The following is a 23,709-nucleotide window of genomic DNA, read 5'->3' as shown; positions in this document are numbered from 1 at the left end:
ATACACCATAAAGAAAGTCAAAAGATAGTTAACTAACTGTGAAAAAAAAATTTGCAACTTTTATCATAAGACAAATAGAAAATTTACTTACTAAATAAAGATCACCTGCAACACAATAAGAAAAAGATAAATAACCCAAGAAAGTAATTGAAAAGGAATTAGTTTACAGAAAAGGGAACAGATACAGTTTTTACATATATGTCAGCCATGAAAAACTTTCAATCATAATGGTTAAAAAGTTGGATTACAATGGAATGATCATGATGTGGGGAAACAACATTGCTAGTGGGATATTTTTAAATGCACGTACACATCAATCAAGTAACTCTACTTTGAATGACATCTGTATAAGGATATTAATTGCCACGCCTTCACTATAGCAAATAACAACAAACAATTTAAGTGCTCATTAATATGAGTTAAATTATGGTACATGTCAGTGGAATATTATGAAACTGTCAGAAATGGTCAAGAAACTCCCTGTGTACTGATATCCTGGAACAACTTCCCTAGAACACGTAGCGCAAAAGGGAAAGTACAGAACAATATGCATACTTTGATTTCTATAACCCATCAAAAACTTATATAGTAATATAGGAGGGTACTTCGGAAGTTCGTGGAAAAACAGAATTGAAAGATAATATGAATCGTTCTATGAACTATTTGAAGTACCCTCGTACATGTTTACATGCTGCATATGTCTTCAAGGATATGTAAACTGGTCAACAAGTTAATGATTCTGTGGAGAGGAAGTAAATGACTGGGAGGGATGAAAAGGAAACAATTATGGCCATTTATCCCTCTTTTTTTCGTTTTCTACATTAAAAAAAAAACTTAAAATAATTTTAGATTAAGAGAATAATTGAGCAGAATTCCATATATCCAATCTGTACCCTGGCACCTCTATTATTTACATTTTGCATTAGTGTAGAATATTTATTACAATTAATAAGCCAATACTGACACATTTTTGTTAACCACCGTCCACAGTGTACATTGAAGTTCATTCTTTGTGTTGCAGTTCTATGAATTTCTGCAAATGAATGTCATGTACCCACCATTTAAAGTATGGCATAGAATAGTTTCACTGCCCTAAAATCGCCTATGCTCCACCTATTTACCCTTTCCCCCCTAAACCACTGTTGCTATAGTTTTGCCTTTTTCAGAATGTCATATAGTTGGAATCAAACAGTTTGTAGCCTTTTCAGAATGGCTTTTTCTCATTTTGCAATATGTGTTTTTCATGGCTTCACAGCTCATTTATTTTTAGCACTAAATTTTATTTTCTTTTTCATTGTATCCATTACATCATACTTGGTCATAATGTATAATTCTTTCTATACATTGTTGGATTTAATTTGCTAATATTTTGTTGAGAATTTTTGCATCTATGTTCATGAGATATTGGTCTGTAGCTTTCTTTTCTTGGAATTTTTGTCTGGTTTTTGTCCTTGGGTACTGCTGGCCTCATAGAATGATATAAAGCAAAATCCCTGTTTCTATTTTCTGGAAGAAAGTAGAGAATTTGTATCATCTTTATCTTAAATGTTTGGTAGAATTCACCAATGAAACTACCTGGACCTGGAACTTTCTGTTTTGGAAGGATATTAATTATTGATTCAATTTCTTTAATAGATACAGGCGTATTCAGCTTATTTTTCCCTCTGTGAATTTTGGTAGTTTTTTATTTTTTTAAAAATTGGTCTATTTCATCTAAGTTACCGAATTTGTGGGCGTAGAATTAGAGTATTCCTTTATTATCCTTTTAATGTTCATAGGATCAGCAGTAATGGCCACTTCTTCATTTAGTGGGTCTGTGCCTCTGAGTTGTAACCTTTAGAACTGCTACTCAGCTTTTTTTTTTTTTTTTTTTTCCCCCTCCCTTTCCCTTAGGGGAGCCTTGAAAGCTTCTTAGAAGGGACTGGAATAGTCATTTCAATTTCATTTCCCCCAACTCTGACATGGCACTGAAGTTTTTTTCCCTTGTTGGGTAGACCTTTGTTATAGAGAATGCTCTGGGCTAACTTCAAAGGGGTTAATTTTTCCCTTCCCATAATCAAACATGAGGGGTTTCCTTTGATGTTTACTGTGAGAACCTGGTGGGGCTCCCAGAGGAAATGCCAGGGAAAGTGAGAAAGTGTTGGGGCAAAAGGTTTTGCTTTGTTTTTTCCCTGCTGATTTATTATAGGTCCGTAACAGCACTTCTTTTCTCAACACCTTTTCTGAAGCTTCCTTGGACTTTTTTGCTAGGATGTCAAAGAGCTGGGCATTGCTGTGGGTCATGCAAAGACTGGTTAATGCCTTGAAGTTCTCCTCGGTGATGACTCTTGCTTTCTCCTTCTTGCACACATTCCATATGAGCCTTACTGGTCCTGTCAGCTGGGTGGCAAATTTGAGTTCAGCAGAGCTCTCCTTTCATGGGGGCAAAGAGCTTCCTGGGGAAGAGGATGAGTTTGGAGTGGTACTCCTTGAGCCACTGCACATTGGCCTGCAGGGACTGGGTAGACTTGCAATCCTCGAATCTACAGATACCAATGGTCTGTGCCACCTTCCTGTGGATGCCACTCACCTTAACTCTTTCAAGCTGAAATCCCTGCCAGCTTGTACTCTGGTGTGTATGATACCTCAGTGTGAGGTATTTTACTATGGGCTGGATGGGTCCAGACATGGGGTGCTGGGCAATGTGGTATGCTTTTGCTTGCCAGGCCTTGTGTCTGTGGATCCTCAGGGCCAGCTGGTTGAACCACATGGCTACCACCACTGCCAGGTCTGTTGTGAGGCTTCAGGATTATGCCATTCTGGCTGGGCATCATGGCTGCCTATGGTCCTCCAAAGGAGATGGGCTGAACATAAAAGACCCCCAGGAGTTTTTAACTAAGATAGTTCACATAGCCTCCAGCAATCTGTCAAATTTACTGCTTTAAGTGTTCCTACCAGGGCTTCAGTTAAGCTGAATGAATTCTCTGTATTCATCTGTCTCTACAATTTAAGGGTAGTGGTTTGTCCTGTGACCTCAATCCTCTGATGGATCTAAGAAAAGCCATTGATTTTTCAGTTTGCTCAACTTTTTTCTTGTGAGCGTGGGAGAGGCAAGAAATAGAAATATTAGCAGAATGATCGGAAATAAATATCCACCCAAGCAACAGAGCAAATGAAACATTATGCTACTTGGACCAGCGCACAATATCAATAATCCAAATCCCTTATTCAGTAGCTCAAGGATAGCAGCACTTCAAGTCATGGCTTCAATTAGTCTAATCTCAAGGGTATTTGCATGAAATGCTACTCAGACTAAATGGTGCAGGGTAGCCTTGCTTCTTGTTCTCTGAAAGTGTTTTTACACAACCAGCTTCAAACATCTGTCACCAAGTTATTGCCTCTTGATCCTATACAAATTTACAATATTCTTGTAACTCTTCCTTGATATTACAGCTAAAGGTTTATACTTTCATTACCTCTGTAAACACAATGCACAAATCTTTCCTTTGGGATACACAACACTAAACATATTTGGGCTTTTCTTTTTTTTTTCCTTTTTTTTTTTTTTTTTTCATGTCCAGCAACGGATCGCAACCCTCAGTGTCGCGCCCGTACCGGGCCGGGACCGGCAACGGGATCGCAACCCGATGTCGCGCCCACACCTTGCTCAGCCAGTGAGCGGGAACCGGTCTGTATGTGGGATCCGAACCCTCGGCGGGAGTGCCTCCGCGCTCGCAAGCGGCGCACTGTAGCAGTGCGCCACGGGCCGGCCCTATTTGGGCTTTTTAAAAAAAGGCTAATACAAAAACATTTCTAAATAGAAATATTAGCATAAAATAGGAAAGTTCCATATTAAGTTAAAAATCAATGACGCTAGTACAAAATATGTGGCTTAAGGAGTCAAGTATCTTTTAAAAACTTGTTTGCTCTTAGTGTCCAGACAACTGTCAAAAGAGTTAGAAATATAATAGGACCCAAGTACTAGACATATGGTTTTGTTATTAATATTTGACAAACTTTTCTCAACAATGCCTTTTCCTCATCATCTCCTTTAGGAAATTAAAGAAATAAAAAGGTACAATTTCACAATAAATTTTGTAGGTACGTTAAGTGGAAAAGACTATGACACCCAAGAAAAAGCTAATCTAAGGTATGAAAAATGCTTCTTTCAAAAAGAAAAATATTTATTTTCTACTTAGAACAGCTACTTAATAGAAATAAATTAGGTTGGAGAGCAACCCAAACTAGTCTAGATTGGTCAAAAAATTGTTACTCTAGGCGTAGTCAAGAATTATGAGTTGAAGATTTAACTCCTAACAGTAACCTCTCCACCCTCCACTACTCTTGAAAATACAGACTCTTCACCGTTAATTTTACTTTCTACAATTGGCCACAGGTTTGATGAAGAAAAATAAGAAACCAAGGCCAAATTTTATAAAGCTTTTTATTCCATTCCACCTCCAAAATGGCAGCTACCAAAAGCCATGGGACTTATATGAATTTTTTTCTAATACATTTTTCTCTAGTAAGTATCTATTATCCTCACTTTACAGATTAAAACTGAGGTTAAATAAAAACTTTTCGTAGGGGGCCGGCCCGGTGGCGCACTGGATAGGTGCGCCGCTTGGGAAGCATGGCGGCGCTCCCGCCCGAGGGTTCGGATCACACATACAGACCGGTTCCCGCTCGCTGGCTGAGCGAGGCGCGGGGGCAACACCAAGGGTTGTGATCCCGTTGCCGGTCCCCGGTCCGGTACGGGGGCAACACTGAGGGTTGCGATCCGTTGCCGGACACAGAAAAAGACAAAAGACAAAAAAAAAAAAAAACAACTTTTCTTAGGTAGAGCCAGAAGTCAAATCTAGATGTGGTTACAAAATCCATGTTTCAAAACATGGTTTTAAAAAGTTATAGTAACATACCTATTGTAATGATTTTAGAACGCAAATAAAAAAGTTAATAATTTCATTACTCAGAGGTACCACTGTTCACTGTTTATATGTATGCATACATATATAAACATATACATCTTAAAGACATGCAGATATATGAATCATTATTTCGAGAAATCTTTCCATGTACTTATATATATATATTTCAATATATATATATATATATATTTTATTTTTATTTTTTATTTTTTAATTTCGAGAAATCTTTCCATGTACTTATATATATATATTTCAATATATATATATATATATATATTTTATTTTTATTTTTTATTTTTTTTTTGTCTTTTGTCTTTTTTCCGTGTCCGGCAACAGATCGCAACCCTCAGTGTTGCCCCCGTACCGGACCGGGGACCGGCAACGGGATCGCAACCCTCGGTGTTGCTCCCGCGCCTCGCTCAGCCAGTGAGCAGGAACTGGTCCGTATGTGGGATCCGAACCCTCGGGAGGGAGCGCCGCCGCGCTTCTCAAGCGGCGCACTATCCAGTGCGCCACCGGGCCGGCCCTCAATATATTTTTTTAAAAGATGTTATTTTACTGAATGATTCTACTTTATACTGATTAAACAATCTCCTATTATTGTAAAAACAAAGTTTCCAATATTGTGCCATAATAAACAATGCTGTAATAAATATTATTGTACCTAAATCTTAGTGCACATCCTTACTTCCTTAAGATAAATTCCTAGAGGTGAAACTGTCCATAATAACGTATATATTTTAATCAAATCAGTTTGTGTTTGGATCATGGGACATCTTTTCTGAGAATGCAATATTAAATAAAAAGTTTAAATATCTTTTTCTAACACTAGGGGACTGGGCTCACTGTTCTTTTAGAATCCTTTCAGCTCTAACATGCTGATTAACTGTGGGTGTTACACAAATTAGTATGTAGTAGTTGATGCTAGCCTTTGTTTGTAAGTAAATAAAAACCCTGCCTAATTGAACATGAACAGTGTTGTCTTTTCCTAGGGCTAATCATAAGCCTTTTTATTTGAAGTTTGAGAAAAGCATAAGGCTACTCTAATACATTGTATCTTTTGGCTCTTCACGATAAGTGAGATGAAACAACTCTTAGAATAACAGTGCACATAATGTAATGAAGAGGCAGAATCACGTTCACTACTAAATCCCTGCCAAATGCTCAGCTACTTACCGGAAAATTAGTTTTTAATAACATAATGAAACCGAAACGCAATCTACTCTATTGACTTTGAAAATGTCCCTCTTATGCAGCAGTGGGCCTCACATAAGAAGCCATTTGCTATGTACCCTAGGATTATCCATCTTTTTTTGAGATACCAAGAGCATATAAATACTGGGTCCTTGGGGAATGAGATAACTAAAAAAGTACAGTTAGTAGGGAGGAAAGACGCTTCCTCCTTCTTGCGTTTAATGACCTTTATGAAGGCATATCTGTAGCTCATTGTGCAAAAAAAGCTGGGTTCTGAGAATTATAATACCCCTCCATTCATGGCGATGTGATAATTAAGTTTTCTCTAGGGTATATTTGAAATGTGTAGAGGAATACAAGCATAAACAAAACAGTCCTCAGAGTCTTTGAATGACAGAAGAAAGTCAATTAGCTACAAAATGCTGAAAAGAGTAAGCTTGTATGAGATTTCAAAGTGATTTGCATATTCCAAATAACCCGTGATTTTTTTATTTCACAACGTTTCTTCTCAATTTATGGATTAGAGGCATATACTATGAAGCAGTCGTGTTTATCAGGCTCTTTATCCATATTGTAAAGATTGAAATAAAACATCTGCCTTTTTAAAAGGCCATATTTATTTGTTCATTTTAATTGTTTTTTAAAAATTTATTATCTTGAATATAGGCTCAGTGAAGGCTGAAAATGTACAATTATTTTCTTATTACAAAAGACTAATTTATTATTATGGGTAATACACATTTATTGGCAATCACTGAGAGAGCCAAGGCAAGTGATTATCCAAATATTAAATTTCATGATTTAAATAAGCAATACTTGAATTAGGGGGATTGGGAAGGAAAATAATATCCAAAGGGTCCTTGTGGTTTTAAAAAAATATTCAATATGCTTAACATATTTATTATTCATTTTCTTAAACTAAAGAAAGCAATTCTCAGATATTTGGCTTATAACAATATGCACAAAAAAGAAAGTACATACTGTAGTAATTGTAAAACTGAAAGTATTATATTTTAATTTTGTCAGTAACATAAATGATGCAATTTAGACTGCTATTCCCAGTATAACATTGCCCAAATGTTCAATTTTCTACCATTAAAAAGTAAAAGAAAATAACCATTTGGCAGCCATCAGAGTAATAACTAATTCAGGCAAGAATTACCAACAGATGCTAAAACTAGTGGCTGAAAGCTGGAAGAGAAACAGGATATTTGTATCTGTCCACAAATTACTTATTACTTCCATAGCAAAATATAGTAATGTTACAATGAAGAAACTTTGTATTATTTTATGCAAATAGGTAAATATGTTGATGATGTTGAGAGCCAGGCTTTTTCCATATAACTGTTTAAAGCAAAAATTATAACACAGTTTTGGGGGGAACTTAGTATATAGATGTAATATATGTGTCAACTACAGCATAAAGAATGAGAAGAGGATAAATGGACCCATATAGTTGCAAGGTTTTTACCTTTTATGTTAAGTGGTACAACATTAACACTAAGTGAAGTGGGATAGTAAAAGACTTATTTTGTCAAAATAGATAAAAAACCAAGGCCTAATGATACTCGCTTGGATGTTGTCTACAAGTCAAGCATTTTATATATAAACATATGGTTAAGAGATTGACAGAAATAGATATACCAGGTTAACAGAAAATATAAAAAGGATGAAGTGGCAATGTTATTATCAAATAAAATACACCTCAAGACAAAGACTACCAAACATAAAGAGACACATGTCTTAATGAGTAGATGTGACATTCAACAGCAAAGCTTTGACTGTTTTTGTTAATAAAGTTTTATTGGAACACAGCCATGACCATTTATTTATGTATTGTCTATGGCTGCTTTTGTGCTACAATTGCAGGGTTGAGTAGTGTGACAGATAAAGTATGTCTCCCAAAGCCTAATACTACCTTGCCTTTTACAGAAAATGTCTGCTGACCCCTGCAAAAGACTTAAGACACCAATAGGCTACATGTCTGGCCTATTTACACACACACTTTTGTTTTTTTAATCTGAGGTAGACAGAACTAAAAAGAAAAAAAAAAGTACCCAATATACTAAGGGTATAGGAAAACAACAGAAACAATACAAAAAGTGCTACAAGAGACAGAAAAGGATGAAGGATGAATAGTACTCGCCTTCAAAACTGAAGTATGGTTTTTCCTCTTCAGAGAGAAAAATTAGAAATAGGCTAGAATTATGTTTAAAAAAAGGCTACTAAAAATATATAGACTATTTGCCTATACAAATCTTTAAGAATAGGCAAATTGGGTTGTTTAAATAAATACAAACTTGCAAGAATGGGCTAGATCTGCATTATTCAGTAGGAAGACTTTTAAAATTTAAATTAAATAAAATTAAATTAAAACTTTAATCCTTCAGTTGCAAAGATCACATTTCAAGTGCTCAATAGCCACATGTGGCTAATGGCTAATGGTATTGGACAGTGTAGATATAAAAGAATGCTATCATTACTGAAAATTCTATAGGGCAGCACTGGGCTAGGCTCAGTGTTTTGAGATGTCTAAATTGTAAAGACAGTTTAACTTTTCCCTAAAGCTTTTAGTTCTTTCATTCCTTTATTTCCTTAGCCGTCTGTTCTTTTTATTTTACAGAAACTTGGTTCTTTAGTCATATCTATCCATTTAAACATTTTTTTCATATTAAATTGAAAATGCATGCAATTTCAAGAGACACAGACTGTACCTCTATAGCACAAGTAGTAATTTAAAATGTTTTACTCTGTACAATACTTTATAAAAATTTCCGTAACTGTAAAAAAAGTATACAAATGTATAAAACTATTCAATAGCAGCCTGATATTATTTAATGTAATTAATGAAATATGAAAATATATTTAATTTCTGAACATAAATTCAGACAAACTATGGTTGAAAAACAGAATTAGATCTAAATTCACTTAAATCAAACAAAGTGAGGAAAACACCAAGTAAAATTAATGTCTGTAATACCACAGCAATAAAATCAACCAAAATGTTCATATAAAAACTTTTCTTAAACACTATTTAGAACATTCGATTCAAATGAAAAGTACTGAAGAATTCCTTTGTAGAAAAGAAATACATAAAGATATTTAACCTATGCTTTAAAATTCAATGGCCCAATTAAAAACTATTTAACTCTAACACAATCCATTAAATGCAACTCACATCAGAATTAACAGTAAATAGGGCCGGCCTGGTGGCGCACTGCTACAGTGCGGTGGCACTCCTGACGAGGGTTCGGATCCCACATACAGACCCATTCCCGCTCACTGGCTGAGCAAGGTGCGGGAGCAACACTGAGGGTTGCGATCCCGTTGCCGGTCCCGGTCCGGTACGGGCGCAACACTGAGGGTTGCGATCCGTTGCCGGTCACGAAAAAAGACAAAAAAAGGAAAAAAAAAAAAGAATTAACAGTAAATAAATTTCTGAATATCTAATAAGGGTAAAATCCAAATTATCCTTATGTAAATGATAAGAAATTCATAATTGATTGGAAGTGATATGGGTAGGTCAACATACAACATTTTAAAAAAGAGAAAAGAGAAACAGAAGATACCCTACAAATAATTCTACAAATTATTAGTTTTTTATGAGACAAGCAACGTAATCGTTTAACACAATAGCTATTTTCTAATCTCTATACATTATTTCTGATAACTATTATTAACTATTTCTGATAACATCATTTCTGATAACTATTAGTATTAATAGTTATAAATGTAAGTATGACTATATTTTTTCAAATTTAAAACTTATGCCATGTATTTTACTGCATTTTAAATACAGTCATAAAAATTATTTTAAATTCACTGATATTTTCTCTTGTGCTACTTTAGAGAAAAACTTCTCTAGCAGTATCACACCTTCTGTCTTTTTACTAATAACTGTATTTTCAATGTATTAATCTTTAGGACTATTATATCAAAAGGTTTGACTTTAAAATCTAAACAATCACAAATGAGAAATTAGGTAACCAAAAGAGAGTGGAAAGCAACTAAAGAAAAGGAAATAACCTCAGAAAAACTATAATGTAGGTTAAGAAGACTATTCTAATGTAAGAACCAAGGAAAGTTTTAAGCAATAAAAGCAGAAAAAGAAAGTAAAACTTAAAAATAAAATTTCCACTCAAAAGACCAAATAAAAACATGCAGATCAGATTCTTTACTATATTAATAAAATAATAATTTCCTATTGTTTTGGAGTCACAAATTACCTCCCCAACCCACCCCCCTCCAATAGGTAATACATCAGAAATATCATTAGATTACAAATTCCGAGATGCCATAATGTCTATATACTGAGATTAACAGTTTCTGGACTTATTTTTCCACCACTTAAACTGTGTATCATTGCTATCATGTGAGAGTGTTTGTTCAACTCCTCTTGCTGCAGTTTCACCAGTGACTCTTTCTCTTCCAAACGACCTTCTAATTGGGCCTTCTGAACCTCTAGGGAGGAAGCCTAAGGAATTGGGGAGGAAGAAAAAGGAATTGAGAAGAAAAATAACTTGGCACATTTTTTCTTCACAGATATTTTAAGTTGCTTTACTTTACTTGTATTTATTTTTGGCAGCTGATATCCAGAGATTGAACCCTAGATCTCGGTGTTATCAACACCATGCTCTAACCAACTGAGCTAGCTGGCTAGTCCTTATTTTAAGATGCTTTTATTTTTTATTTGTATTGCAACCATTTCAAGACACATTATAAATATGTATTATATTTTATTTAATTAAGTTATATGATAAGCTTAAGTTATTGTTAAACAATATAATACAAATTAAGAAGACACTTTCAACTTGTCTTTTTAAGTCAATGCTAGCAGCTGAAATTTTGCAGAAAATACTATATAATACTATTAAAAATGACTAATAAGATAACCACATTAAAGCAGAACCAGAAAAATTGTAAATGTGGCATTCAATTTTATGCCTCTTCTGTTACTCATGCTCTGTAGTAGTTCAAACAGTCTTTTAATCCTGGTCTATTCTCATTTTCCTGGTAGTAAATGGGCCAGAAAGCACAATTCCCAGCTATCACTCAAGTTATGCAACCACAATAATACAGAAAGAGCACAGGATTTAGATTCACGATATATGTCTGAGGTTATTTGTTCCACTTCGCTGTGTGACCTTAACTTCAGACTCAGTTTCTTCATTTGTAGGTTAAAAATATTTATTTTCATATATTAATATAGTATTTGTTACAGTGAGGATAATTAGGAAGAACGTTTAAGTCCTTTGCAAATTACAAAGTTCTAAACAAATACAAACTATTACTATAACCATTCCTAGAAGCAGAGAAAAAGCTATCCAGTTACCTGTATGTGACATCAACTGGGAACCCCTTTCTGCCTTCTTTGCACACTTGAAAGCAGTAAGCGCTGACACACGGTATGTACTTAATGTTTAATGATTTTAGGTAACACAGGTTTTCACATTGTGAGAACCCTCATAACAGTAGTCAAACTGCTTTAAAATCCTAATATCTCTAAACAAGATCACTAAAGAAAGAGAACATCAATTTATCCAAATCCACCCTTTTCACAAAATAAAACTTTTCGTTTTACTACAATCGAGTCTTACCTTAATGCTCAACTCTTTCCTTATCTGTTCTGTTCTGTTTAATTCTTTTCTAAGGATGTCAATGGTTTCTTCCTTATCTTCCTTTTCCTTTTGTAAGACTTTAATCTTTTCTTCCTGTACTTTTGTTTTTTGATGCAAATCTGAAAACAAATAAACAGTCAGCTATATACTCAAAGGTCTTCTGCTGACATGACCCTGAAAAGGTTTAGTAGCTAGTATAAGAGCAAAAAAAGATAACTTAGAAGATGAAGAAATATCTTATTGGAAATATAAAGTTTCAAAGTATTTGGTGAACAAAAAAACCACCATGAAACTCTTCCCCTATGCCGGTATTCTATAAAAAATACCAAATTTGTATGTCTTTCCCCATTCCTGTGTTCCAAATATAATATACACTAAAGAGAGGGAGGGGAAATTGGGAGAGGTTGGTTAACAGATACAAAATAACATCTAGACAGGAAAAATAAGTTCTACTGGTCTACAGTAGTGCTAGTCATCTATAATTAACAGTATATTTATTGTATGTTCTCAAATGTCTAGAACAGAGAAGCTCAAATGCTCTCATCAAAAGAAATGATAATTTTTTTGCAGTGAATATGCTATTCTGATTTGATTATCACATATTGTATAAATGTATTAAAACATAACTATTTATCCCATAAATATATATATATACAATCAATACATGCAGTGGATTGAATGCCCCCCCCCCCAAAAAAAAAAACCTCACTGAAGCTTAATCCCCACTATAACTGTTGAGGGTGGGAAATCCTACCATGATAATTGAAAGGTGGGGCCTTAAAGAGGTGATTAAGGTGATGGTTTAATGGTGGTTGTGGGCCTGGTTCTGGTGGCTTTGAAAGGAGAGGGCATGAGGAGCTATCTCTCTCTCTTTCTCTGCTGTGCCATTTTCTGCCATGTGAGACCCCTGCATTGCTGTAAAGCCACCACCAAAGACCCTCACCATAAGTGTTTCCTTGGCCCAGCCTCCAAAACTGTAAACAATAAATTTTACTTTCTTTCAAAGTACCCAGTTCCAGGTATTTTGTTATAAGCAACAGAAACGGACTAATACAGAAAATTGTTACCAGAGAAGTGGGGTCTTGCTTATAACAAATACTTGAAAATGCAGCAGTTTTGGAACTGGGTGTTGAGGAGAGGCTGAAGAATTTGGAGGAACAGACTAGGAAAAGCCTAGATGTTAGTGAAAGTTCAGAAGACAAGAAAACCAGGGAAGATTTAGAATGTTTTAGAGACTGCTTAAATGGTGATGACCAGAATGCTTATGGAAATATGGACTATAAAGACCATTCTAAGGAAGTCTCAGAAATTGAAAACTGGGGTAAAGATCACCCTTGTTATGTATTGGCAAGGAACTTGGCTGCATTCCATTCATAGTGAAAAGCTTTATGGAATGTGTAATTTCAAGGTGCTGATCCAGGGTACTTGGCAGAAGAAATTTCTAAGCAGCAAAGCCTTAAGGAAGCTGCATGGCTACTTGTAAGAGCCTACACTGAGTTACGGCAGCAAAAGCATGACATAAAGCCAGAATTTAAAAGGGAAACAGAGCATAAAGATTTTGAAAATTTGCAGCCTTGTCATGTGGTAGAGAAGCAAAAAGCATCTTCAGGAGAACAATTCAATGATGTAGCCCAGCAACTATTTATTAAGATTAGTACAGAAGAAAGGGATTATCATGAGAAGGAAAAAAAGACCTAAGGCATTTCAGAGATCTTGGAGGCTGTGTCTTTCATTACATGCCCAGAGGCCTAGGGAGACAGAACGGTCTTGGGGAACAGGTCTGAGGCACCCTCCACAAGCTTACTGCCCAAGGCCACCTTGGGATGCTGCTTCCCACACCAGTACCTCAGCTGCTTTGGTTACTCCAGCTCTGGCTAAATTGGCCCCAGGTGTGGCTAGACTGCAGCTTTGGAAAATACAAGCTGGAAGTCTTGGCAGTGTCCACGTGGTGTTAGGTTTGTAGGCTCACAGAAAGGCAGAGCTGTGGAGGCTTGGGAGTCTCCATCCCGATTTCAACAGATGTATAGAAAAGACTGGGGCCCAGGAAGAGATCTGTCACAGGCGTGGAGTCACCATAAACAGCCTTCACTAGAGGAATGTTGAGCGAAAACGTGGGGTGAGAGTTGCAGCAGAAAAACCCCATTAGCACCATGCCTAGTGGAGCCATGGGAGCAGGACCACCACGGAGACCCCAGAATTGCGGAGCTACCAGCATGCAGTGCCAGCCTGCAAGAGTTGAATCATGGCCTCAGACCAGGAAAGCCATAGAAGTGGACCTGCCTGAGGACTTGGGGGCCCAACCCTCACGCGAATATGCAGAGGATGTCAAACTCAGAGTCAAGGTACATGATTTGCCAGCTTTAAGATTTAATGCCTGCCCTGCTGGGTTTCAGGCTTGCTTAAGACCTGTTATACCTTCCTTTTAGCCATTTCTCTCTTTTTGAACAAGAATATGTACCCTATGTTTATCCCGCCATTGTATCTTGGAAATAGATAACGTGTTTCAGTTTCACAGAAAGGACCTTGAGACTGGACTTTTGAACTGAAACAAGTCAAGACTTTGGGGATGAAATGAATGCATTTGTATGTTAAAAGAACATGGGTTAGGGGATCGGGGGTGGAATGGAGCAGATTGAATATGCCCTCCCAAACTCACTGAAGCTTAATTCCCATTGTAACTGTTGAGGGTGGGAAATCGCATCATGATAATTTAAAGGTGTGGCCTTGAACAGGTGATTAATGTGGTGATTTAAAGGTGGTTATAAGGGCAACCTGCAGAGCTTAAGGGTTAGAAAAGACTGAAAACTATGAAAAATTATATTGATAGGTATCTGTGTTCTAAGGGAAGTGAGCAAGAACAAAAATGTTTTTGTGGATCATTTCACAGATAAACCATTAAGAAGCAAGCAACTAAGAGTTACCTAGCACTGCCACCTGCTGTTATGTTTCTTTAAAATTTTATATTTTAAAAAGAACAATCATTTCTTATAACTCCTAAATTTCAAAAAAATGTATTGCTTTTTCAACTTGAATCAATTGACCTAAACTTCTTTTTTAAACTTCATGGCAAGAAAAGAGAAGCTGTTTAGGATGTGATTTAAGGTTTTAAAAAAATGAGAGAAGTAGAAAATAATGAAAATGCAAAATAAGCCACTCATGCTCTGATTTTCTTCTAACACAAAGTATGTTAAAAATATAAGAAGCCACTTACTTGCTAGTTTATAGTCTCTGTCTACTAGGTGGTTCTGTATTTCTTTTCTCTGTTCTTCTTTCTCTATTAATTGAGAAATAGTTCTGAAATTATAAAAAAAAAAAAGAAAACATCAATGAAACATATCATTTGCGACTTTTTCTCCGCAGAAATATTTTAACAGAAAATTTATAAGAACAGTAACTGCCCATAAATTCTGCCAAATATATATTTTATACATAAAAGAAGTGAAAATTTGATTAATTTTATCAATAAAAAGCAATGTTCTGTTAAAAAAAAAAAAAGAGAGAGAGAGAATCTTTTTTTTTTGGCAGCTGGCTGTATGGGGATACAAACCCTTGACCTTGCTGTTATAAAACTTTCCTCTAAACAACTGAGCTAACCAGCCAGCCCCCAGAATCATTTCGTTTTTCAAAAATCCCCAATAATTAGAACATAGAACTAGAGATTTTACTTTTCATTTTGTTGCTTAAGTGACTCATTCAACTTTTTCACTGTCTCAATTTGTTTATTCAGAGAATCACATGTGATCTGTAAATCTTTATTCTTCTTTTCAGTTGTTTCATTTCTGAAAAGACAAGGAAATGAGTTAGTAGCTTTAAATGGAGGAAAACATGATGAAGTAAACAAAACTCAAGTGTTTTCTTTACTATTTCTTCTAACAAAATTGCATACACTGCAGGTAAAAGGAGTAATGTTATGAACAAGCAGGACATAAATAGAATCTGATCAACTCTTAAAGACAGTAAAGATATGTGTTGGCTTACTGATATGGTAAAATTACTATAAAATAGAAACGTTTGGGACATTACTTCATATTTATGGATACAGAGCTTTATTTTACAGATAATACTGCATTATATAATTTGCTATAAATATATACTACTATCTTTAAAGAACTTTAAGATTTTACCAAAGACTCTATTTAAAATTCTATTAAAGCTCTGCATCTAATAGTCTTGGATTATTTTACCTGCAAGGTAAATATAAAAAGAATCCTTTAGAAAGTGATACTTTGACAACCAACTATCTTAATGAAGTAAAAGGGACATTTCATGCTTAAGTATAAAGATAGAAACAACAACAAAAAACTGGTAGCTCTGGCCAAATTTGGCCAGAAGTCTTTTGGCTGTCCCACACAGGGTTTTTAACAATTTGAATATGAATGCCTTTAGACAGTCCTGACCATTACAAAATGACCTTTCCCCAGCCAACTTCATTTATTTGTTACCTCCTTGGCCATTTAAGGAACTTTACCTTTTGGCCTCTAAATCATTATCTGCAACATAAACAGGTCCTAGAAATCACATATTTCTCTTGGACCACTGCCTACATTGTCTGTGTTCAGTGCCCTGACTTAGCACTAACTGTGCACTTTATAAGTGGTGCCTCAAGCAATTAGACTTTGGAAAAGGTTGTTGTAGGGGAAAATATCCTGTTTAGAAATCATCATAAATTTTTTAGATGGTATTCATTTTTCTACTGTTCATTTTTAGTGGGCAAATAAGCCCGTGGACTTCACAATGTTAAAAATTTCTACATCTCTATATTAATAGCACAGAACAATCTTAAAATACAAATTAAAACAATAAACAAGTTCCCCAGAGTGTTTTTATTTTATTATTTGGCAGAAAATACATAATTATTCCTGGGCTTCCTTGAAATTCTGAAGTTTTATTACTGGCCTAAAAGATAAAAGTTTGATAGGGGAGGAAAAACAATCAAGCTTTGTCAGTAGGTATATAAACTGGTATAACCTTTTTGGAGGAAAATTTGGAAATATGAATATCTATTACAATTTTAAATGCACATACCACCCTTTAACCCAGCAATTCACCTAAAATAACTTATTCTACAGATAGTCACACATATAAGTAAACTAAAGAGATGAGTTAAACACTAATATCCAAATTTCCATGCTATGAGGTTGGATTACATGAAATTGCCAATATTCAACTACTTTTGATCTGCAGATATGACCAATTCAATCTAATACTAATTGTGACAACAAAGTTCACTTAACAATTATTAATGGAGTGGCTAACTATGTACCAAGCACAGTTCTAGGCCCTAGGGATTTGTCAGTGATCAGAACAAAGAAACCTATCCTTGTGGAGCTTACATCCCAGATGACTAGTGATTATATGAATAAATAAAAGTAGTAAAGTGAACTGGAAAGAAAGAGAGAGACCTGTACTCTGTTTCCATCTTTGATAATGAGTTTGAGAAAGCAATGCTTCGTTTTACTATGACTTAAATTTAAAGCTTACTATCTACCTTATGGTGTTATATGAAATGCTTACTAAAGGATTTTAGGGTCACAGAAAAGAAATGCTATGTGTTCATTCTGGTTCTAACCTTACACAGAAACTTTTAATTTTTCTATTCACCTCTGAAGAAGCTCCATGTAGGATTTTGTCAGTATTTCATGTTCTTCAGCCACAGACTCTAACTTCCTATTGTGTTGAAACAGATGCTCAATATCACTCTGGGCTCTTTCTGATTCAACCTGCTGTGATTTCAGCAACACACTAAGCTCTTCATTTTTTTTCTCAACTTCTCTCAACATGCCAGCAAGTGTCCGTGCCTTAAAAGAAAACAGAACATAGACTTTTCGCTATCATTTATATAATATGCTCAAGTTTCTAAAATTTTAAAGACTTACAAAATATCTAATAGGCTAGCATCTACTGGGATATGTAAAGTTGTATTAGTCATATATACTTACTACTTCTATTAAGTCTGATGCTGTTATAATTTTTTATTTATAAGATTGTTCTGACAAAAACAATCCCAGTTTGACCAGATTAATGGAAATGAACAAAACTATAATAAAATGAGGTAGCTATACATACTTGATCCTTAGGGATAGCCATTAACACTAAACTGGTAAATTTGCACACGTTTTCCCATTTCAGGTAAGAATTAAGAATAAGATCTTAACGACATCATAGATGTTTACCTTTACACTTAAAACTAAGCTAGCATAATCAGTGAACACAACCTACATGTATTTAATATGGGACATGAAACATTAAAGCAGAAAAGTAAATAGAATAGAAAGTGGATTTCCCCTACCCCTTTAGTCTTAAGAAATACTGCTTATTTTAAAATGCTACATGAAAACCTAAGCCCTTATCTGTTTTTATGACATAGACTGTAAAAAGGTAATACCCAATTATTTATGGTTATTTTTATAAGAAGCTTCTCCAGTAACATGGATAGAAACATTAAATTCTCTGTTAAAATGCAAGACACGTACAACAGACAAAGAATATAAGAATATGCTATGAGAAGAGAGAGAAAAAAATATTAATATCACTGATCTTCTTGCTTGGAATTTATGATGAATTCAACATACCAGGTAAAACAAATGAAACCACGTTAAAATAAGAAAAAAGAATATGAGTACCTTTATCCTGAAAAAATTTAAAAGGTATTTTACTTGTCGCTGATTTTAATGCCTGTTTCAAAAGCCAGACAGCTTTATTGTAATTCATTACAAATGATATTAAGTTGTGTAGATTCCATTTGTATCTGCTGGGAATTTCATATCGCTGTAGGAAGCTCTCACCTGCAAGGTATGCTTCATGTATATATAAGATACACAGCACCTCACTTACTGAGCACTTACCATGTGCTAAGCACTGTGCTAGGGCCTAGAGATATAAAGTCTCTAACATCACGGGTGGGGGTGATATGATTTTCACATGGTATGAGAAATGTTATAAAGAGGTAAGCCACAGGTAGACACACAGAGAAGGAGGGTAAAACACATGTGAGGGAAGGAGAAGATCAGAGGCTTTTGAGAATTGGAGGTATTTAAAACAGAAATCTGAAAGTTTATGAAGAGTTAGGCAAAGAAAGAAACAAAATGGTGTTTCAGACATGGAATAAGAAGTGCAAAGACAGGGAAACACAAGAGTAAGGCAAGTTCTAAAAAATGCAGAGTAGTCTAATATGATTGATTGCAAAGAATGAATAGAAATGCAAGATATGGATTGAGAAGTATGTAGTTAGAATCCTTGTAGTCAAACTAAGAAATTTTAGTGATATTTCTGAGTAATAGTGAGCTATTGTGAAGGTTATTTAGCACAGGAAGGACAGGATCAGATTACTGCCTCAGAGATCCCTGGGGGACAGGGTAAAGAGATGGAGGAGGGTGGGGAGAGAAGGTAGAACCAAGCACAACAGAAAGATGACTGACTGTGGTGTAGAGGGTGGCTGAGAAGAGGGCACTAGACTAAAGGTAGGAAGACTAAGTAGAGGCTCTGCTGTGATTCATACGAAAAATGAAAAGGATCCGACCTATAGAAAACAGTGGTAGGAACATAGACAAGGCAGAAAAGAGTAATATTTAGAAGGTGGAATTGACTGGACTTGGTGAATAATTATAGCAAGTAAACTGTGATTTCCAGGTTTCTTTTTTGGGAAATTATAACAGTGGAGGAAATAAAGAAGAATAAATCTAAAAATAGAGAAAGGTGATTAGTTCGTATTGTTTATACTGAGTTTGAAGTATTTCTTATATATTTAAATGAAACTACACAGGTGGCATTTAGTTCTGAGGAAAAAGATCTGTGCGTGACATATGTAATTGGGAACATTAACACTTTGCTAATGGTTGAAATGATAGAACACATAAACATGAGAATAGGGCTTAGATAATTCTGAGAGCCCCCAAAACTTAAAGGTAGACCATAAATGATATGGGAAAAGAATATCAATTAGGTAGGAAAAAAAATCAGAAGACAATGATGTAACCCAAATTAAAGGGGACAGTTTCAAGATGAAGGGAATAGTTAGGTTAAATGCTAAGGACAATTTACTTCAATCACAGTAACAAATACATAACTAATATTTTGTACACGTTTTTATTTACTAATTTTTCTACTGATCAGACATGTCTTCATGTTGTACACACCTCTGTCTCTGCTTGAGTTCTTTGACATCGATACTGAGCAATCAGTCTATCTGCTTGTGCAAGGGCTAGAGCTTTTGCTTCCAAGAGATCTTGTAGCCTGCTTTCTTTGGACTATAAAAGAACACACCATTAATTTTCATCATTTTAGGAAAACATCTACTAAAGCTTATTACAAATAGTTAAAATAAGCTCGTACTCACGGCTAATGTGGACAGTTTCATCTCATATACATCCATTATGTCAGATATTCTCACATCATTAATCTGATCCTTTATCTAGGTTTTAATAGTTAAAAAATCAGGAAATTTGAATACCTGGCAAATGACAACATAAAACAAATGCCTACTCTGACACTAAATCATTAAAATTCAGTGATGCCTGAGTGTGATGATGAGTGTGAAAAGAAAATGAAGTAATTAGGGCTAAGGCTTTAAAGTGGAATTGGGAGATTGTGATAGGATTGCACTCACACCTGCTAAAGGTCAAACCACAGGATGTTTCAATAGATTTGGATAACAAGTGAAGTTAGTATCTGCCAGCCCTCAACATCTCTCAGATGGAAGTACCTTAATTAACTAACCAATCAAAACAGGTTTGCATGTGCCTCTAAAAACAACTTTTTGTGGAAATCCCCTATAAAAAGCCTTTCTTGTATATTCCTTACGTTACACTATTCAGGGCTCCTGTTACACAGTCTACCTGAATTACAATTCTGTAATTACTAACGTGGCTATTGCAGAAGAATATATGGGTAAAATCTGGTATGCTTTCAGCAATTTTAAAAATATTTCTAAAGCTGGGTGCGTGGGGAACAAGGGAATGAAGGATAGCTCTATTGATATGTTGAAATTTTAAGACTGATTTTTTTCTTCCTTTCTTTCCAAACTTTCCAGAATATCGTTACTTTTTATATTAAAAGATAAGCTTTCACTGATGAAATCTGCATCTACAGTTGTTTAAATAAATGTTATAATCAGGGCTGCATTTAACTGGTATGTACCAAGCACAATCCCATTTATAATTGCTATTTATCACTCACCACCACTCCAGATTGAAGTTTCTCTATTAATTCCTCAATGTTCAATCCAGGAATGCTACCTTTCAAAAGGGGAGGAGTAAAACACCTTACTGATGCTGGAAAACTGTGATTTAATGATTGCAAAGGCACTCTTCTGGGCATATGTTCTGTTTCCTGTTGTCTATAAGCATTGTTTGCTGCTATACTTTCTCCAAGTCTAAGTGAGAGTCAAAAAGAAATAATTACATAAAAATAGAGCAAAGGCAGAGTTAGTGCAGAATTAGGGTATCTTTTAGAATGGGTCTTGTTTTTGAAATGTCTTCAAATGTTCTTGAAGTAATCTTGGAGACCATGATAAAATGGGGTTTTGGAAAATATCCTAAATTACCCAGAGGAAACCCTTTTCTAATTAAAACCCTTTATAATGACAACTCTATCTCTTGTTTGCAGGTATTCTAAAACTAGTTTGTGTGTGCATTATCAGTAATAAGTACAGAGTTACTGGTATTGGTCAGAGCAACCTTCTTACCATGGGTGACATCACCTGGCCTTTATCTACGCCCTCCAACCTTCCCCTTTCTTACCCAGTAGTTCTCACCAACCTGACTTCCACTCTGCCTCTTAAAAATCCCGTCTTTTTCCAGCTTCAGGGCCTTTGTATGAGCTGTTTTTTTTTTTTACCTGGTACACTCTTTCTACCAGATCTGCATAGAGCTGGCTCCTTCTTATTATCAGGTCTTAGTTCAAATTCACCTCCTCAGAAAGGCCTTCACTAACCCACTAAGGTAATACTAATATTAACCATTCCTCCTCCCCAAAGTAATGTGCACAATATAAAACTTATTTTTCTAACTTATCTCCCATCTAGAGCACAAACCTCATGACAGCAGGCAACCAGTCTAACTTACTGCAATATCCAAAATGCCTAAGCCAGAAAAGAGGATCTTGAATGTTATAACCACAAAGAAATGATAAATGTTTAAGTGATAGGCCTACTATTCTGATTAGATTATGAAATATCTGCATGTATTGAAACAACAAACTTTACCTGATAAACATGTACAATGAAAAAATAAAATTAAAAACAAAAACAAAAAAAACTTAAAAAAATGCCTAGAAGAGGGCCTGACACAAAAAACGCACCCATCCATCATATAAATTCACTTTAAGCTGCCTAAGATAATGTCAAATAAGGGCATTAAATAGTAAGCATAAATGGATACCTGAAGTAGTGCCCAAAAAGAAAATTATCTACAACACAAATAAGACAGGGAAGGCCTCCCATACTGTGGCAGAGGGTGAGACTCCCATGTTCTGTGAGGCTGGAGCTCTCCCCTCTGAAGCTGTGGGGTTTTGCTTTATGTCAGGTTACCACAGTAAAAGCAAGCAAGCCACCACAAAATGCAGCAGCTTCAAAGACAACTTCTACCTTATAACTTGAGAAGTTTCTTGTCTATTTTTTTGTAAAAAAAAAAAAAAAATTAATTATAAAATGAAGGGAATTTTGGTTATGTGGTCTCTAGGTCTTACATTCCACAGTTTTTTAACTGTTAATTTATGACTACCTAAATTATTAATTCTGAAAAATGGGATTGCTAAGTCAGTATACAGCATATAAAATGGGTTAGCCAACTTTTTCTTAAAGGACAAGATAGTAAGTATTTTAGGCTTGAGGGCCTATATGGTCTCTGCTGCAACTACTCAACCAAGTTGCTATAGTGTAAAAAGCAGCAGCAGACAATTCAGATAATATAAAAAGAACTGGTGTGACTTTGTCCCAGTAAAACTATTTACAAAATAGGCCCCTGTCCACTGGCCAGTTTGCTGACCCCTGGCATAGAGGAAATGTCTTACTTATTTACCAACTGCTTCAAATTACTCAAACCACTTTTATAAATCCATTTATAAAAACCACCTAAAACTTTTTAAAAATTATTAAATTGGACCCCTAGTAGACATTTTTCTAACCATTTAGATTACAAACAGCCCCAAAACCTGAGTTTTTTAAAAACATAATTGCAAATATTCTTTTGTTGTTTGAAATTAATGAGAACAGTGAAAAATTCTGCCTGGCCACCTATTCTACTTTCTGATAAAAGCAAAGAATTTTTCTTTAGAAACTCTCCCACTCCCCTATCACAGCTAATTTTCAGTCCATGTAGTTGATGTAGCTGACCCGTGGCAAACGACCCAGATCTGGTCAATGACAATGATGTTTAGACTTTTCACTTAATCAGGAAGGAAAAGTTTTTTCTATGAAGGAACTAAACTGGCAGGATGTAAGCTTAGAGTGTCCAGAAACTACTTCATTAAAAAAAGTGGTAAGAGACAGAATAGTACCCAGATAACATAGTTAACCACCCGGATCTAGTTTTTCCCTGAGTGCATATACATTTGGACTTTTCAGTTATAGAAATCAAAAAATTTTTAAATCATTTGAAAGATTATAGATTATTATAATGAAGTCTTCAATTCACTAATTTACTAATCTACTATATTAAGGACTGCTAAAGAAACATAGCAGACCATTCCAACACCACAAGTGATACAATACAAATTATTACAACTCACACTAAAGCAGGAAAATCTGGCAGTGGAGCGGCTTCCAGTAATGTTCTCAGTCCAGACTGCACTTGTTCTCTATTATCTGATGTTAAAGCAAAAGCCAAAGGAGTAATCAAACGTGGATCCTAAGCAAATCACAAACCAAAAATTAAGAGGCAGAAAGAATAAATAATGTCAAGTATTTTACAATAAGGTGAGTAAACAGAGCTAAGTCATAAAATAATTCTAGGAAAATTCTAAAGTGTTTCCATCTGATGTTTGAATGTATTATG

General features: G+C 35.2%; 1 protein-coding gene and 1 pseudogene across 1 annotated transcript in view; both read right to left on the bottom strand.

Annotated features, from left to right (window-relative positions):
* Positions 1–2,001: 2,001 nt before the first annotated feature.
* LOC103604311 lies at positions 2,002–2,813 on the bottom strand (annotated as a pseudogene).
* A 7,447-nt stretch (positions 2,814–10,260) lies between these two features.
* KIAA1524 (KIAA1524 ortholog) overlaps positions 10,261–23,709 on the bottom strand; it is a 45,091-nt gene continuing 31,642 nt past the window's right edge. The window contains exons 13-21 of the mRNA XM_008588767.1: positions 23,444–23,562; positions 20,894–21,089; positions 20,055–20,129; positions 19,855–19,965; positions 17,321–17,517; positions 15,385–15,498; positions 14,931–15,013; positions 11,699–11,838; positions 10,261–10,575 (exon numbers count right to left, since the gene is read on the bottom strand). Coding sequence (XP_008586989.1) covers positions 10,405–10,575; positions 11,699–11,838; positions 14,931–15,013; positions 15,385–15,498; positions 17,321–17,517; positions 19,855–19,965; positions 20,055–20,129; positions 20,894–21,089; positions 23,444–23,562 — 1,206 coding nt within the window. The 3' untranslated portion in view covers positions 10,261–10,404. The remainder of the gene's footprint in view (positions 10,576–11,698; positions 11,839–14,930; positions 15,014–15,384; positions 15,499–17,320; positions 17,518–19,854; positions 19,966–20,054; positions 20,130–20,893; positions 21,090–23,443; positions 23,563–23,709) is intronic.

The sequence above is a fragment of the Galeopterus variegatus genome, unplaced genomic scaffold (assembly GCF_000696425.1).
Source record: "Galeopterus variegatus unplaced genomic scaffold, G_variegatus-3.0.2 Scaffold132, whole genome shotgun sequence".
Classification (NCBI taxonomy): Eukaryota; Metazoa; Chordata; class Mammalia; order Dermoptera; family Cynocephalidae; genus Galeopterus; species Galeopterus variegatus.
The sequence above is the reverse complement of the archived record's forward strand: the minus strand, read 5'-3'. Positions and strand labels throughout refer to the sequence as shown.